The sequence below is a fragment of the Elgaria multicarinata genome, chromosome 16, assembly GCF_023053635.1.
Source record: "Elgaria multicarinata webbii isolate HBS135686 ecotype San Diego chromosome 16, rElgMul1.1.pri, whole genome shotgun sequence".
Taxonomy (NCBI): Eukaryota; Metazoa; Chordata; class Lepidosauria; order Squamata; family Anguidae; genus Elgaria; species Elgaria multicarinata.
The window spans coordinates 16,125,437-16,144,071 of record NC_086186.1 but is presented as its reverse complement, the minus strand read 5'-3'; the positions used below and the strand labels follow the sequence as shown (position 1 = coordinate 16,144,071).

General features: G+C 39.1%; 1 protein-coding gene across 2 annotated transcripts in view; it reads right to left on the bottom strand.

Moving 5' to 3' along the window:
• The window catches only part of TRPM7 (transient receptor potential cation channel subfamily M member 7), an 81,382-nt gene that overhangs the window by 38,023 nt on the left and 24,724 nt on the right, over nt 1-18,635 (bottom strand). For both annotated transcript variants that reach the window (XM_063142481.1, XM_063142482.1), the window contains exons 2-11: nt 12,812-12,891; nt 12,391-12,429; nt 10,756-10,954; nt 9,923-10,136; nt 7,431-7,555; nt 5,360-5,531; nt 3,072-3,246; nt 2,541-2,664; nt 1,616-1,688; nt 818-918 (exon numbers count right to left, since the gene is read on the bottom strand). In XM_063142481.1, the coding sequence (XP_062998551.1) occupies nt 818-918; nt 1,616-1,688; nt 2,541-2,664; nt 3,072-3,246; nt 5,360-5,531; nt 7,431-7,555; nt 9,923-10,136; nt 10,756-10,954; nt 12,391-12,429; nt 12,812-12,891 (1,302 nt within the window). The remainder of the gene's footprint in view (nt 1-817; nt 919-1,615; nt 1,689-2,540; nt 2,665-3,071; nt 3,247-5,359; nt 5,532-7,430; nt 7,556-9,922; nt 10,137-10,755; nt 10,955-12,390; nt 12,430-12,811; nt 12,892-18,635) is intronic.

Genomic DNA, 18,635 nt, shown 5'->3' with positions numbered 1-18,635 from the left:
ATAGTTATTTGAAACTAGATCAGAGATGCCATGGGGGTGGGGGGCTTGCATTATGTTCTCTTACCTTTCTGGAACTAGCCATGGTTAATGTTGTGTGTGTGAACATCTTAGCACCAACTACAATTGATTGCAAAACAGAATCTGCTCAAAGGAAAGGGAGAAGGGAGTTTGTACGTGAGAGGAAGGAGCAAGGACTGTACATGATTGCATGTTTAGGAGATTAGGCAGCATTCTCTCTGTAGCAGACCACTATGATTTGGAAAGAAAATTTCCTCTTAACAGTAGCTCAGTGGATGAGTTCCCACAAAACGTTAGACTATAATTTTGAATAACGTGCATGCGCAGGAATCTGCCCACATGAATCACCAGGTTTGAGCACTCCCCTTCCTCTTTCCTTCCACATGGTCAGGAGGAAGAATAAACCAGGATTTAGTTTTTCTTTAACAGATTCCTTACTTCTCACTACATTCAAACCAGGAATTGTGGTTGCCTTGGATGACACCAGTTATCTGGATAAAATAAACTCTTGTCAATTGCTAAGCAAGCCAACTTCAAACCCTGGGTTGTTTAGCAACTGGCTAGAATGTATTAAAATTTACAATTCCTGATTTATATAAGGACAAACCACGAATCTGCTAATGTGAAAGTGTAGACTTGTTTATTCCTCCTCCTAAGGAAGAGAGAGGAGCACTTGAGCCTGGTGCTTCATAAGGGCTGATTCCTGCTTGTGCATATAATGCTAAACCATGGTTTAGTGTTACATTATAAACCAGCATTTTAGTAAGATTTCACTACTCCAACTATCACATTTACATACCAGCCACTGTTGACCATAAACAAAAACATGATTTTTGGCAATGTCAACTCTATCCCATGCAAGTGTAAGGACAAGCTGGTCAAATGCAGAAGCATTTGTGCCTAAAAAACAAACAGAAAAACAGGTTTGAACTTTTATATTGCTAATCATAAAAATCCTATTTCCACAAGTGATCATATTCAATATAGATGCTTACTAAAAGAAACAGCTGATTTCATATTTTTGCTTACATTATGGAAAGAAAACACATCCATTTCATAAGGTAAAATAATAAAAACTGTATATTGTGGGAAAGTCTTTGAATTTGTAAAGATTAAAACCCCAGGCCATGATATATATTAGCCCCTTTTTAAAGAGAGCTACTGATTATGGTTATTGTTAAGGCTTAACTGAGAGGGGAGGCTTTTATGAAAACTTTAGTTAGTAGCAACCTTCCCAGGAAAACGTTGGAGGGCACTTTGAAACAAATAAAAGTGTTTGTCTGTTCATCGTGAGGGCAACGCTGAGCCAGAAAGCACTGCCCTGTAGCTTTATCTATGTGTCAACTATGTGCGATACCACATAGCCAACCAGATGACAGCTGTGATCACTAATACAATTTCTTTAAAAAGATACATCCAAAGCAGCTACTAATCCGAGAATGAGAAGGCAGAGAACAGTCAACAAAAAATGGTGAGCAAGGATGTGCGTGTTTTTAAGCAGTACTGGGGAAAACATCCCCACCCCAAAAAAGCATTCAGTGCAGCCCTAATTATAGTATGCTTTCAAGGTAAAAAACAACAACACAAAAAAACGAACCTTTTAGTAGCGCTGTAAGGATTGCAACATCTATATCTTGATGCTCATCGGACCCAATATGGAACACAGTGATCTATTTTGAAAAATACGTTAGGAAAAAATGTTTTCCATCTCTTTTAACAGTAGTAAAAAGTTAACAGTTCTCTTGTCTTGAACATAAGCCATAACAAAAGACCCCAAAATGCATTAAAATTAATAATTTACATGGCAAGTTCGTGCTGTGCAATATGCAACATGATATTGTGTCATGGATATACAACCTGGCACCCATGGGTGTTGCAGGTCATCATGGGTTAAATAACCTACAATGAGCCGCAGGATATCGTACGAACCCAGTCCCTCTCTCCCTGATTTGCAACATGCCATCATTTTCTGTTACATCTGAGCCAGCAAATGATGGTTTGTGCTCATCCTGCAAATCAGGGATTAAACACTAGTTTGCAAGGAAAATGTAAACTATCGTTTGCTGATTTGTCAGGGAATAGTCTGAAGGCATATGATACTGCAAACTTGCTGGTCTAGTTTAATCACTGCTTTGGTAGGAGATCACTCAGGACACCTATGTATGCTTCTTCAGCTCAGTCAGGGAACAAAGGACGGATATCAATGCAACAAGCAATATATGAACAATCATGGGAGTGGAAGTATATGAGCCAAATGTGGGAGGGGAAGTAGATGAGGCTTCTTCCATGGTCATTCATGTAGGGCCATTACGGCATGCCTGAACCAAGCAAACTAACACAAACAAGCAGTATGGGTTCTAAGGCAATGGGCCTACAAATTATCAAATTAAAGTGTAAATTTAGGGATGAGCTATTTTAATTTCTCATATTAAAATATTTATAGAAGTGTACAATACACAAGAAGGTTATTTTCACAACAAGTGATCCTATTGTCAGTGTATACTCTGCAGATATTTACTTACAAGTTCTTTTTTTTTCATGCACTCCAACAATGTCTGGAACAAATGAACTGCTTCACTCTGCCCAAAGTTAAATGTCTTTTTGATGGTTGAAATGATTTCAGGCTCTGCTCCATCAGGAATATTTCTGAGATTAAAAACAAAAGACAAAAAGACAGAAAGCCTTTTATCAGTAGCATAAATATAGTCTAAGAGTTCTAACTTTTTCTTTTATTCAAAGCAACACCAGAGCAAAGAACTGAACTTCAGAAGATGACATTCTTATCCATAATGTGTCTCAAGGAAGTCCTCTTCAATTTAAAGACATAACTGTGTGAAGGGGAGGGACTGTAGAGAACATGGCTTTGCGTGCAGGAGATTACAAATTCTATCTCCAGTTGAAAGGAACTTAGCTAGCAAGGCTTGGAAAGACTCTTGCTCAAGGTCTTGGACAACTCTTGCTAGTTTGAGTAGACAATACTGGACTACATACAGATATCTTGACTCAATAAAAGGCAGCTCCGTATGTTCACATCGATGCTTAAAAAGACTTACCCTCCCTCTTCTGTTTGCTTATAAACATAAGCCAGGATGTCTGCGGCTCTGCCAGTCCCCTCACAGACCACTACTGGAACAGGAGGACTTTCCTGAAGGTATTCCAAAACTGTAAGGATAACGTTGGGACCGCCTTCAAATATGAGCGCCACCACAGGGACCCCCTGACCGATTCCTACACAAAGAAAGTTTTTAAAAATGCCGTTCTTTACTCATTGTATTTCTTTACTTTTTGAATTAACACAATTCAGGCCATTTAAAAGTCAACTACATGTGAAAGACTTGAACTCAAAAGGAGTTTAAAGAACTAGAATTACCATCAGGGCTCTGTATACTCAGAATAGAAACACATTCTTTTTAAGTGCTATGTTTTGCAACCTGCATAAGTTAAGCAGAATCCTAGAAGGCAAGGGATGAAACCTCCCAGTGATCCTTGGGAGGCCAAAGAGTGCTTCTTTTCAGCTCTGCAAGCGCATGGCAATTTCCCTAGAGAAGTCCATTTACGGCCTTCTTTTGACTCTTTTGGTAAACTTTTTTATTCTCCCAGATCTCTGGGAATGAGCGGGATATATATTTTATTATTGTTGCTTGCTTTGAATTTGAAATGGTTTTACATTGTATGACTGTTTTATTTTGGGGAAAAACTGTTTTATTACCAGTGAATAGCCTTCAGAACATTATTTGTTAAAGGACGGCATACAGATACTGGAAATGTTGGCCCCATCACACAGTCACTGTGGTTTAAATGAGCCAAGGCGCCATTTGCCTAATTATCTGCCCGGGTATAAAAGGCCATGTGTTGTTTAGAGTTGTTATTTGAGGGTTCAGACAAGCTGTGCCCAGACAGGTAATTAGACAAATGGTGCCAGGCAAACACCACAGCTTAAACAAGCCACCATAGCTTGATTAAGCCGTGGTGATCGTGCAAACCAGGTTGAAGTCTAAAGGTTAAGAAGCTTTCATGAATTAGAATCCACATCATCAGATCTTTGTTAGACTTTAAGATGCTGCAAGATTCTTAATTATTCTTATTGCAACATGGGGTACCTCTCTCGAAACACTCCATTTTAAAGCTGATCACCCCAAACAGCCCTTCAGGGGCCTTTGGAAGCCACCTTCGAACCAGAACGAGACAATAAGCCTTGACACAAACATATGAGAAAAATGCTTAAATTCTGGCAGTCCCACCAAAGAAGTGGATTTGGAATGCCCTTTGGAGTAAGTCAAGAAATACTGATAAGAAATATAAAAATACACAATTATTTTCAGTTCAAGGTCAATGTGTTTAACTCAAAGTATACATAAAAATCTTCATTGAATATTAATAATCTTTCCTGATACCTATATAGGTAAATACTAGTCAGAAAGCTAATATTCGTAACATAATACTAGACTCAACGTATTCCTTCTTTTGCACAAACAAGTTAAAATGCTGAGTAGCACACATTTTAAATACAGTTAATCATACACAAGGTCTAAAGTGTGGTTTACACATGTTGAAGACCTAATTAAACTGCAGCCAACTAAGTCAGCATAAATATAAATTGAACACAGTAAAACTGTAAACATGTAATAACCGCACACAGTAAAAGATAGCCCATAGCTACAACAAATACAGAATACGTAAGCAGTGTAATGCTTCTCTCTGCCAACTGGTACTCAAAACAGATTCATAGTTTTTAAAAAACAAACTAGATGTAAAAACACACATTACCCAGCAACAAACTCGCATAAATGACACTTCAACAATGATCTTATGTGACTGAAGAAGTAGTTTAGTAGGGAACGGGCAAGGTTCCTCTACATTACTCACATGCAAATCCAAGTATTAGATATCCCAAATTATATCTACCCCTAAGGAGAATGGGGCTCCCGACATTCCATAGTGCAAAGTGAACTGGAACTGCAAGTCACCTGCACTTTGTGGTCTCTTTGCATCTTTGCAATGGCTGAAGCCGTTCAGGAAGCTCAAACTCAAAAAGATAAGTGTCGGATAAGCTTATACTGAGGTGTTGGTGGGTGGTTCAAGGGACTTGGAAGATGCTATTGTTGACGGGGCTGAACTTCTCTGAAAAGGTCAGGTTCACAGTTGGAAATTGTACTGGATCCTTCCTATCTCTTGAAATCCATGACGACTGTACATGAGACACCTTCCACCAGTTAAGCCTGGTGCAACTCCTGGGCCTCCTTCTGGACATCCATTCCCCAGCTACTGGCTTTTCTTACTTCATCAGATAGAATAAAAAGCCCCAACACCACTTAATTTGCTAAACATGGGCTACACATACTTGCATGGATCCTTTGCAAGTTGATAGTTTTTTCCAGTTCTCGCCGTAGCTTTACTTCTGCTCCATATTTTCCAACTGTTCCATCGTCCACCAGTATGAAATGGGAATGAAGATTATTCAGGACATTTAATTTACTTAAAGGATTTAGCAGGGTTTGATATGGAGCAACAATCTAAATGTAAAACAAAGCACAATGATTCTGTTCAGATGGACATAAATCAGATTTTATTTCTTTCAAAAAATCTGTCAGGCTTCAAAATTCCACTTGCATTTGCCCATTGCCAATGACCTGTTTATTCATCAGCTATGGACTTCCAATTCATTCCGGTATATAAGAAGTTGTAATACAAGGGGAAAGCTGAATTGAGTTTTATTCAAGTGGTTACTATTATCAATGAAGTATGAACATAGCAAGGAAAAAAATAACAAAAATTATTTACAACATTTATGTTTTTTATTTTAAAATATCCCATTGGAATATTGATACAGCTTGATTCAGGTATGCTTATATTCAATTTTGGGATGGGAAACGGACATAGGATATGCAAGCATTCTAAAAGCGGAGAGGACCTTTTTGCAGGAAGAGCCCTTCCATTCACAACCTGACTTCACAAATGGACTTCATTTACTGAAGAATTCAGATCAAAGCCTTAATGTAGTTACGAAGGCATAAGAGAAATAACTGGGAGTGCTACCTTGTTGATCTTCCTGGATCTTTCGGTGGCTTTTGATACCATTGATCACGGTATCTTACTGGATCGGCTCTGTGAGATGGGAGTAGGAGGCACTGTGTTACAGTGGTTCTGCTCCTACTTGCAGGGGTGATTCCGGAGCGTGGAATTGGGGGATTCCTGTTCCACCCCACGACTATTGAGCTGTGTGGTGCCACAGGGTTCTATGCTATCCCCCATGCTATTCAACATCTATATGAAGCCGCTGGGAGAGGTCATTAGGGGTTTGGGGGTTGGGTGCCTTCAGTATGCTGATGATACTCAGCTCTATTTCTTCTTGTCGTCAGAGTCAGCTGGGGCAGTGAAAGTGCTGGATCAGTGCCTGGAGGCTGTAATGGGCTGGATGAGGGCTAATAAACTGAAGCTTTATCCTGATAAGATGGAAGCTCTGTTGGTTCGTGGTTCCCGAGTCCGGGAATTGGGTAAGCGACCCGCTCTGGATGGGGTTGCACTCCCTCTGATGGAGCGGGTGTGGAGTTTGGGAGTACTCCTACATTTATACATATATGATTTTATACATATAAAATCACTTGTCACTGGAGGCCCAGGTGGACTCTGCGGCCCAGAGTACTTGGGGTCAGCTTCAGCTGATCCACCAGCTACAGCTTTTCCTAGACAGGGATAACCTAGCCACAGTAATACATGCACTGGTAACGTCTCGATTAGACTACTGCAATGCACTCTACGTGGGGCTGCCCTTGAAGATGACTCGGAAGTAGCAGCGAGTGCAAAATGTAGCAGCTAGATTGCTGACTGGAACATTTCATAGAGACCATTTAACACCGGTCTTAAAGGAATTGCACTGGCTGCCAATAGGTTTCCAGTCAGAATTCAAGGTGTTAATGACATTTAAAGCCCTAAACAGCTTGGGACCTCAATACTTGAGGAAGCTCCTCTGCCTGTATTTGCCTGCCCAAGACCTGAGATCTGTCGGAGGAGCCCTTCTCTAGTCTGTACCCCACCAACGCAAGATATACGCTATGGTGGGATGTGGGAGAGGGCTTTCTCTGTTGTGTCACCCCAGCTGTGGAATGCCCTCCCCCTGGAGGCCCAACTGGTGCCGGCACTGGCTTCATTTCGGCGCCTGGTTAAGATATGGCTTTTTAACAAAGCCTTTGATGGCGAAATCCACCAGCCTGCACACTGTCTTGCTTTAATTGGCTTTTACTTTTTTAAAATTTCATATAGGTTTTAACATATTAATGGTTTGATTTGTTTTAGAACTGAATATTTATTGTTCTATTTTATATGTATGATTTTAACTGTACGCCGCCCTGAGATCCCTGTGATATAGAGCGGGAGATAAATGTTTTAATAAATAAATAAATAATAAAACTTACATCTCTCCCAACGAGGTCATTTCTGTTTTCAATCACTCCCCAAGGAGCTATACCAATAGTGCAAATCTTTCGAGATGATCGAGAAGCATGTTCCTTAAGGGCATCACCAACATGTTTTGCAACACCTGTTCAGGAACATATTGCTGTATTATTAAAATTATGTCGTATTGGTAATAAATATCCACAAATTTCAATGGCCAAATATTGATATTGACAAATATCAACTGGCCAAATATCTTAACCAACCCATGCTTGGCCATTAAAAACCATTAAAGCCAAGCAGAATAAGAATGTTTTCACTGCCCACCTAAACACTATCAGGAATGAGACTAGTCTCACCTCCTTCAGGAAGAAATTCCACATCCAGAGTGCTGCAACAGAAAAGGCCCCACCTTGCATTCATAGAATCATAGAATAGTAGAGTTGGAAGGGGCCTATAAGGCCATCGAGTCCAACCTCCTGTTCAATGCAGGAATCCACCCTAAAGCATCCCTGACAGATGGCTGTCCAACTGCCTCTTGAATGCCTTTAGTGTGGGAGAGCCCACAATCTCCCTAGGTCATTGGATGTATTGTCATACTGCTCTAAGAGTCAGGAAGTTTTTCCTGATGTCCAGCTAGAATCTGGCTTCCTGTAACTTGAGCCCATTATTTCATGTCCTGCACTCTGGGATGATTGAGAAGAGATCCTGGCCCTCCTCTGTGTGACAACCTTTCAAGTACATGAAGAGTGCTATCATGCCTCAGTCTTCTCTTCTCAAGGCTAAACATACCCAGTTCTTTCAATCTCTTCTAATACGGCTTTGTTTCCAGACTACTGATCATCCACATTACCCTCCTCTGAAGCCCCTCCACCAACTGAACCTCTTTTGGTGGTGGGACATACAACAGGACCTGTATTAGTGAACTGGAGTGTACAATAGCTGAATCATAGCTGGCCCAGTTCAGGATAATGGCCAAACATGTCACCTATGTCATTTATGGAACTTCTTTCTGAGCAATACACTCTTGATTGATCTTCCCTACCATTCAGAAGTTTTTGCAAATTTTTAAACTAGACATAGCTTTCTCTAATTTAACTCCACTGCTTCCTGTTCTATCCTCACTATATATGGCAAGCAATTATTTTCTCTTTTCCTTCTTCCTTTAAAATTCTTGGAAAACCTGAAAACTTTACCATTTAACCTTCACTTCCTAAAATAATTGTATGTCACACAGTCTCTCTTGAAGAAACACTTTCTAAAGTTTAGCTGGAAATCCATGTGTCCAGTAGACACAAAATAATAGAGACATTAAGTGGTGTGTGTTTTTTTGCAAGAAAAATGCCGAATATTCACGCTTAGCCCTCCAGAGAGAAATAACTTCTGCTCAACGTAAAAGACAAAGCACTGCTATTGACAACATTGAAAGACATTCAAGAACAATACAACACGTTTTAGTTAATTTTTGTTATACTACATGAACAGAGTTGAAAATAAACATATGTAAACACTAAGACTACATTTTCAGCCTTCTAACTTGCAAGTATTGCTCAGGGACATGAATGAGATCTCTAATAAGCAGGTTCAAAACTTGAGGCTAAAAATGCGTATTTAAGAAGTCAGTCTTCCCAAGAGAGCCAATCATCACAACTTTTGAAGAAAGGCATTGTTTCATACCCTCAGCAACACCAGAGTTAGGGAATTTGGAATATTCTAGTTTTACTGACAGAAAATAAATGCAGATTCACGCAACACGATATAGCTGCAACCATCATAGAATCCTGACATGAATCAGCTGTCATGAAGGGCACCTTCTGAGCTCCTACAATCTCAATCTGGGGCACAAGCTTGTGCGAAAATTACCATTTTGGAATTGTTTTTCAGTGTGCATGTATCTTTAACACTGGCCCATTTCACACATCATGGCAGCAAATCATGGGTTATTTAACCCACGATTTGTGAGATCAGCACCGCCTACAAACCGCTTTCTGTTTATGTAAACAACTGCTGATTGGTGTGATTAAAGGCTGTCAGTGTGACGTCTTAATCCAGACCAATGGGCTGATTAGGAGCTAAACAACGTAGCAGTTAGCCCATGTTTAATTATGCCACAATTTGCCACTGTGATGTGTGAACTGGTGCTATAATTAGGAAATTTCCTCATACTGAGTGAAGAATGTTGGCCCATCTAGCTCATTACTGACTACACTGACTGTCAGATGGGTCTTTGCTGGTTCTATTTTGATTTGCTGAGATTGGACCTACCACTGAGCTATGGCCTATCATTGAGCTATGCCCTTTCTGTAGTTTTATCCTCTGTGATGTAGTTTCTGGCACCGTGGATGTTTCCGGCCACCATCATGACATAGGATTCCGAACCTGCTGTCTCCATAGCCCTACAGAATACAATCATACAGATGCCATTTTGACATCAAAATAATCATACTGAGATGGGATCCAGTTGTCTCAAGAGCATGGGAATTGGAAAGCATATTTAGAGTTAGGACTTCACCTGTATTTACTCCTCCAGTTATAATCCAGGCTCCTGTTGTAACTGCAGCTTTAATAAGGCCTTTACCAAGTAATTGTTTAATGCGCGGATGAAGCTCAAATTTCTGCATTCCTCCATGAACTGAAACAACCAGCTTTGGCAGTTCCATCTGCCATTCTTTAAGCATAAGCTGCAGGATAGCTTCAGGTTTGGTGTCATATGACAATCGCACATACTAACAAGAAAAAGTTAGGAACGTTAACAATTTTTAATCATGCAACTGGGACTTGCATAAAATACAATTGATACATAAGGATAACTGTGCAGTTCACAGGTCTATTCCAAATACACAATCATTTCTAGTGGGATAATTTCTAACCAAAGGATTTTGAATAATATCTGCCACAACAGTGACTTCTTGAAAACTTGTTTTAAGTGTTTCACAATTCATAAATATTGCACATACTAAAATACTTAGAAAGCTTGCTGGAGTCAGAGTGGACATATTTACAGAATATATACATTGTAGGGACAAGATGAGGACACAGACTAAGTTCAGAGGTCTGGTACACTGTTAAATAGGTGAATTTAGGCTTTCAGGATTCTTAGACAATGATTAATCATCAAACCCCATTCACGCCCAAAATTGAATATTATCTGAATGCCACATTACATTTTAAACTGAAGTGTAACTCGGTCATAAAGGAACTTGACTTCACTCCCATCTGTTTTCATACTACCACGTCCATGTTCAAAGACAAGTAGTTTTCATCTTCACTGGGGGTATTTCATTTTATTACAAAAACACTCATTAACACTACCATTAGGTGATAAATGGGGGATTGGGTACATACCTTAGCTCGGTAGGAATGAGAACCTCCTTGAAAATTAATGACACCATAAGCATCTGTTGAACTCTGTTCGGTATGTTTTTCTACTGACCATTCTTCTATCTCTTGATTAAAATTTTCACCCAGTTTCACATCTGAATATTTCATAGCAAGACTTGCAGTAAAGCAAGCATGTTGCCGGACCAAGCGACCACAGCAACACCTGCAGATAATCATCACAATGTACAGAATTGGGGAGACACACAGGGATAATTGCACAAGTTACAGCCTTTTCTCATAGTACTGGGAATACATCTTTTGTTACGGTGAAAATACCTGCTGGCTTCTGGCATAAACCTTTGAATCAGTCACTACCTTTTTCTAAAAAAATAAAAATAAAAGATATGGCAATTGCAAACCCCTACTCTGAGGTTTTAACGTTATAGTAGATATCTATCTATCTATCTATCTATCTATCTAACGCTTAGGTATGTTTCCGTACAGGCTTCAGCTGATACAGGTTGCTAAGCAACAATAACAACGTGTAACGTCAGCTGATACAGGTTGCTAAGCCCCTTGCCCGACTCCTCCGGGCTTACCAAGGTAATCCTACCCTCCTTTCTGCCTCTTCACTCTCCCTCCCCACGAAGGGGGCAGTGCCATGGTCTGGAGGATGAGCGAGGCATGGCCAGGGCCCTTGGTGTCCAGGTGGGAGGCCACTCACCTGCTGCAAGCCCAGGCCCCGCCCTAATCTCATGCGAGCTGGGCGGGCGGCCCAAGGCTGACAGGAACCCCAGGGAGAGGGGAACACCTGCTCTCCCTCCTCCCGACCTCCCTGCCCCCCAGGTCTGCCAGACGGTGCTGTATCGGCAGCCTCCAAGCAGCCCGCTCCCCCCAATATTTAATTAATAAACTTTAAGATATGCTACAACAGCGTATGTTACACCGGGTACAGCTAGCAATTTCAAAAAAGTCATAGCCAAGGTATATAGTGCATTCATCATGATCATGTAGAAGAGGTATAATGCCTAAGGACTAGAGAACGTCACGGCAGGGGCACATTGAGAATCAGCATGTATTTTGCTATTCGTATCAGTAAAGGTCTATCTATCTCCAGTTTCCCTAGTCAACTCACTTCATACAAGCATCCATGTTTTTATTAAATTTTCTGTACTTCACTTGTCTTTTGCTTCCAGTCATTTTCAGATATATTATTGAATCCAAATCTTCAAATCAAAACTATCTTTAAAAATGCTAATCAAAACAATCTTTATTATTTATTTATGTATTTATTTAAACATTTGTATCCCACCCTATATCATTGGGATATCAGAGCAGCATACAGATAAAATCAATTCAAACAATATAAAACAATTAAAAATGTACACAGCTAAAAACCGCTAACAAGGTAAAAGTAGTAGAAAATTTAAAAGCAATTAAAATTATGTGCAGCTTTAGACAAACGTAGCCCTCAAAGAAGCCAGGTTTTAACTTGGGGCTGAAACAAAGACAGTGTCGATGCCAGTCAGGCCTCCAAGGGGAGGGGATTCCACAATAGGGGTGCCACAACAGAGAAAACCCTCTCCCATGTTCCACCATAGTGTGTGTCTCTTTAAAAGAGACAGATTTAATTGCTTCATTTAATAGATAAGTACTTACCTGACAAGTTGCTGACAAATCTGACATCCTGGAAGACATCTATGATTAAGAATACAAGAAGATAACTTGGCATTTTGCCCATCTACTCAATTTATCCTCTTATATTTGCAAATTTAACATATCTTTTGCAGGATCTACTGGCTTTAAGGAATGCACATTTCACAAACTAAAATGATTTCTGACTACTTCCTACAGAAAATTCTTAAAACACATTTTTATTATTATTTTTACTGAGAATTACTTCCTCACCTGAGCCTCCTGCTCCCACTGAAAAGCCCTTCCAGATGTCTTCATTCAATTGGAGAGGCTTTGTGGGGGCAAAGGAGCTACACTGACCAGAAGTGGTGGGGAATTCCATTTTGCACTGGTACTACTTTGTCTATAGGTCCAAAGGGAAAACCCTGTATCAATTTTAATTTACCTGTGAGGATCCTTTGAACTTGGTATAATGTACACACATTCCCGTTTGGTGAAAGTATTTTCTATCCAAGATTTCTGGGACTGTAAAATAAGGTATTTTCAGAGTCATACAAAAGTAATATCCATTATTACAAAAGTCATGCATTGCACAGAGCTATTTCTCATGGGATCAACCATCCATATTTAACAGTAATTAGTTAGTACTTGTTTCATCCTTTCCTCACCCCCAAGAAATTTTCAAACACACATACATCCATAGCCTGGCTACTTTGGGGTAGCTGAAGTTGAAACCTCCCCCATCACTTTTTATTTTAAACATTTCCACATCAGCAGTTTAGTATCCATTAACTAGTTCATTTTGAAGCGATGCATATGAAGTGTTAAAAAGCAGCCAAAAGGTTTAAAGAGTTTTAACATTGCTCTCCCTAGAGTTTTGAGACCTGTTTTAATAAGGAAAAGAGCAATGTTTGATTAATATTGCAGTTACATCAGCAAAATATCATGCAAAGGCAGGTTTTTTTTGTTTTAAAAGAAAGGAGGTGCAATGGCATAGAGTTCCAATAAATATGTTTAGTAAGTATACTTGAAAATATTATTCAATCTGAATTTTCAGATTAAATTTTTCAGTGGTAATAGCATGTATGTTAGGACACTAAATGAAGAACACATTTATACATTTGACTATGCTGGACACAGAAAACACTTCATTTGCTTTCAAACCTTCTATGATAGGAGTGGGGAACATCTGGCCTTCCATTTGATGTTGGACTGCAATTCCCCATCCCTGCTCTACAAAATGCTTTTGCCATTATCTCTATGAATGTTCTATAATATTTAACCATTTTTTAACAATAACCCACTTATAAACAAATGCTAAGCATACGCCGATAACACGAACAGACACAAACAGCCTCTTATATCAAACAAAATAAGTTATGATTGCTACTACCAGAATGATAAGCAAGATTCCCATCATAAACTCTAGAAAACTAACTAAAATTGCCATTTAACTCTAAACCAAAACAACCCATCAAAACATAAATTTTCTAGTCCAGCAGTTCATGAGTTGGGCTGAACCAAGGACAAGCAGCACACACACTGATATATTTGGGGTGGGGTGGAGGAATACACAAGAACTGTCAAGTACAGGGTAGGTTAACCGGTATGTACAAGCAAGATGCTTCTTACTGACCTTATATCTGGGATACCTAGATAAAAGGAGGAGGTGCACACACACACACTTATATTAGGATTGCTTCCAATCCTGCAGCAGGAAAACTTGCGGACATCAATCCATATTTTAAATCATCTGAGTTTTTTCTAAGTTTAGAACTGCACTTTTAAAAATCTGCATATTTGGATTTATCATCCTAACCTCAGGGTGGATAACAACAGCCATGAAAATCAAAGCCTAGCAAGGTGGGAGACTGTATAATGAACAGCTGTATGGCAAAAAACGAAAACAAAAACATGGTGTTTGATCTGAAGAACAAAGAAAACAGCTACTAGTGCTGTTCTGCAAATACTTGCCTAAGTGTTCATGCAATGCCGTAACAGGTAGGTTCTATAACAGTTTTCATTATTCTGCTTGTGTAAGTTCTTGCAGAAGCAAAAGGAACTTGTTCAATTTAGTTTCACTTTCTTGCACAACAGTCTAATACAAGGTGTTAAATAGCTCTTCGCGGACCTGAAGATGACTTTGGATCTTATCCATTATACAGCTGGTTTCAAACCACTCAAATAGCAATACAAATGCACTAGAGGGCAAGTATGCACTTGCTACTACCCACATATGAACATTTCATCTGAAATCTGTGCTGTATCATATGTGACAAAGCACAGATTTCAGATAAAATGTTTAGTCATAGCACATGTTTGCACAAAACACTAAGCTAGAATTCTCATGCAAGCTGCCCAATTGCTCCCACTTGGCTCCTACTGCAAGCAGGAGCAGCTAATCTATCCAAGAGCTCACCAGGGTAGAAAAGTTTAGCCCTACAGCTTAACTATGACACTTGGCTTGTCACTCCCTTAACAAGTCAGAGTTTGAAGCTGGCTTCCAGATACAAGCATGTTATGGGAGTGAAAATCCAGGGTTCTGGTTCAGACCTGTAACAGCTTGGTTTAGCCATTCTTGCTTGCAGGAGGAACCAAGCAGGAACAATCCGACAACACATATCAGCACACTTGTTCATGATTGTTAAGACAGGATTCTAATGAATTTTTGTTTAGCATTTTGCACAAACACAGCCAAAGTGTGGAGGGGGGAAGAAACAGAATCCAGCCCTCGACTGTCACGCAACCATTCCATCAGCAATATAGAGTGAAGGTAGAGTAGTTCGAGCTAAAAACAGCTTTGTAAATGGCAAACATTAGATTGATACATGAAACTGCACCATGCCAATATACCCTATATTTCCACGAACCATTAGGAAGCACTGCTGATTTGCTAATGGACATCATTCTTCAGACTTTAGATACATTTTATAGAGAAGTTAATTTCTGTTCGGTCAATTTCTATCAAAATATGCAAGTTACAAAGTTATAAAGAGATGTAAAATGTGGACTATGTTTTGTAAAATGTATATTTCCAATGTTTTAATCGCAAATAAGACTTTTTCACACACTCTTTGTAGTTTGATGAAAGGAGGCAGCGTGCCAAATGCCCACTGATTACAAGCACTGTAAAATGGAAGACAAAAATATAAGCATTACATGAAATTCAGCATCTTCAATACATCCAATGTATGTGATAAGTGTATTCCTTAGTAGCTCAGCATCTGAATTTCAGGTATTTAACTACCAGCCCCTTAAAGCAGTTAATGTAGCTTGAGATGCCTGAGAAATTATACTCAGTAATTGACATCTACCATTATGCATGAATTGTAAAACAAGTTACCATATTAAGCAAAACGAAGTCTTTTCTATACTTTAGTCTCAAGAGGAAAATCAACAAAGGTCTGTAAAACTCTGTTGAAGGGCTGGATGCTACACGCTTTTACCTTTTTCAGATGCTCTAATACATCTTAATTGTTTATACTGTATTAAGCAAAAATATTTAAAATCATAAAACTGGCAAGATCATTGTTTTAAATACCTGTTCAACATACAAGGTCCATCTTATTTTTTCTTTGCAGAAATCCATCCTGAAGATCTACTAGCAGTCTCCCTTGAGGATCAATCTTATACCGCTGAGTTTACTCTAATTTAAGGTTTTGGAGATGACAGGTTATAACAACACACTGCTACTAAAGTGCAGGATGAGATCAGACCTTAAAATACTTTAAGATTACCTTATAGAGACCATCCTATTATTGTATTTGAATGGAGTGAATATTTTGAGGGGGGTTTCCTCTCTGCAGTAGTCTAGTCTCTAGCTATAGCACTTGAAATTAAAAGGCTGCTATAAAAAAACATGGATTCCTCAGAATGAATGAAAACTAATATGCACATTCTGCTGTATTTAATCAAAGCATTATGTTTTGGCAAGCTATGCTTGAATATTTAATACACAAATAAAAAATCTTCACTATTCATGAATCACGAGATGGTCTTTGACTGTTAATGAGGCTATGAGTTTGCTGCCAAGAACTGCAACTGAAGATTCACCACGGCTGGCTAACCATCTTGAGGCCACCCACACTGTTGGACAATGCAACTTAACCAAGCAATATAACCTTCCTCTTCCACTTTAGCACACAACCACCAACAGCTCCTAAACAACTAAGTGGTTAATGTAACAACAAACCATGGGTTACCTGTTGGGTTGTTTAGCCCCTAAATAAACCAGCAGTCTGGGTTCACACATTATGCTGCACAAGCTACAAAGGAAACAATCGTGGGTTGTGCACTAAAGTAGAAGTGAGTGTGCTGTGTATCCCTGATAACCCATCAGGGATGGGTTGCCTCAACATTTAATTATTTTGGATCCATACCAATTTGCCACTTTGAAAGTACAGTGTAAATGCAGAGATCTCAGCTAGGTTAGCAATATTTTCCTATATATGAAAATATTTTTCTCAGCCTGTTTTAAAACACACATGTGTGATATGATATGCACACAAAAATATTTATTTATTTATTGCATTTCTACAGCTCTCTGGGCGGTTCACAAAAATTATGTTCAAACGTTGTTTCCTAAGTGAACTTTAGGCAAAAATGTACACTCCGAACACGCCTCTAATAAGTACAACTAAAACAAAGTTTAAAATGAAAATTATACGAACACAAGTGTGGCATAATATTTCATGGATTTCATAATTTAAAACTTAGTATGGCACACCATTATGCATCAGTGATACTTACAGTACTTTAAAGCAAAGCACAAATGCTATCTTGAAATATCTCCACAACTGAGACAGTTACTAAGCATTTACTTCCAAACCCATGTATTTCCACCATTTACAAGAAGTTATTCAGTTGAAAAAAACACACACAACACTCTTATTAACCAAACACATGGTGATCACAGGACTAAACCATGACCTATGCCTAGTTGACTGTAACACCTCACTGTGCAACAGGCTCCAAAAGCAATAGCTGGAAGGCAAAAATTCCAAACATAAGCCTCTTTATCTTCTTATCATCACTTAGAGCCAATGAATCTCATTTTAGAAACTGAGCACCTGGGGTGGACATTACAGCACACTGTGTTCACACATACAAAGTTTTTTCCTAGAGTAGCATTTCTTTCTCTCTTTTTTTTAGCCTGTCCAAACACAAATATGCAATAGAGATTATACATTGTGTGTGTGTGTGTGTGTGTGTGTGTGTGTGTATACACGTACGTACATACACACACACACACACCCCAAGGAATTCTCCAATGAATTTCTTCCCAACCAAATCTGAATAATGCCTAGAAAGTGAGTCACACCTTTCTGGGAGCAAGTACTAGATAGCCATCTCTGAGCAAGCCCCAGGAGAGTATTATACATTCTATTCCCATCAGGTACTTTTTCCCCTGAAGTGAACTGCACTCTTGACTCAAAGGGCACCTTTCCCAGGAAAATAACTCTTCTGAAAATGTCATACATCATCCAGGTAGTTGCTGGTTTTTTAAAAAGCAACAAGTACTATACCAATTAACATACCATGATTAAAGATATGATAAGGGGGATGAATACATGTCTAAAAGTATGCAATGCCATGACTTGCTCCGAATTCCTTAACCATGGTTTGCTATTAACCAGAGTTCTGAAAAAGCTTGAAACCCTGGTTAATGGTGAACTCTAGTTAGCATTACCCCTGGTTAGCACTCAGCCTGATTACAGTCAGTTCTATGGTAAGGTGGACAGAGAAAGCAGGGATTCAAATCAGAGATGGGAAGTATGCAACCCCGTGGCCTGCAACCACGATTAAGGGAATGGGAGCACTGTGTGTGCACCACCCCTTCATATTTACATAGCACTTTTTCAGTGTCAAATATAAACAAACAAAATAGCTTCACACACACACACACAAAATGAGTGCCTAAAGAAACTCAAGATCTAGAATCAATAGTAAGCCATATTACAATAATGTATTCAACACTCATATACTCTTCAAGGTTTTCTTTAAATAGCTAATGAAAAGTATTTAATCATAAAAATCAGTCCATACACTAACTGTATATGTTTGATTGTGGGACTTCATCAGCATGTAAAATATGACAATTCAAATGCAATAGTAATAAAGCACACTTTGGGAAGCCTCTCTAGCACAGACAGCAGTTGACCTAATAAAATCGATTTCATGGAGAGTATCTGACAGGGCATAACAGCTAATATAAATTACGTTGCACTAGCATAAACTACTCTATAGCATTTGCTGGCACACTGATTTCT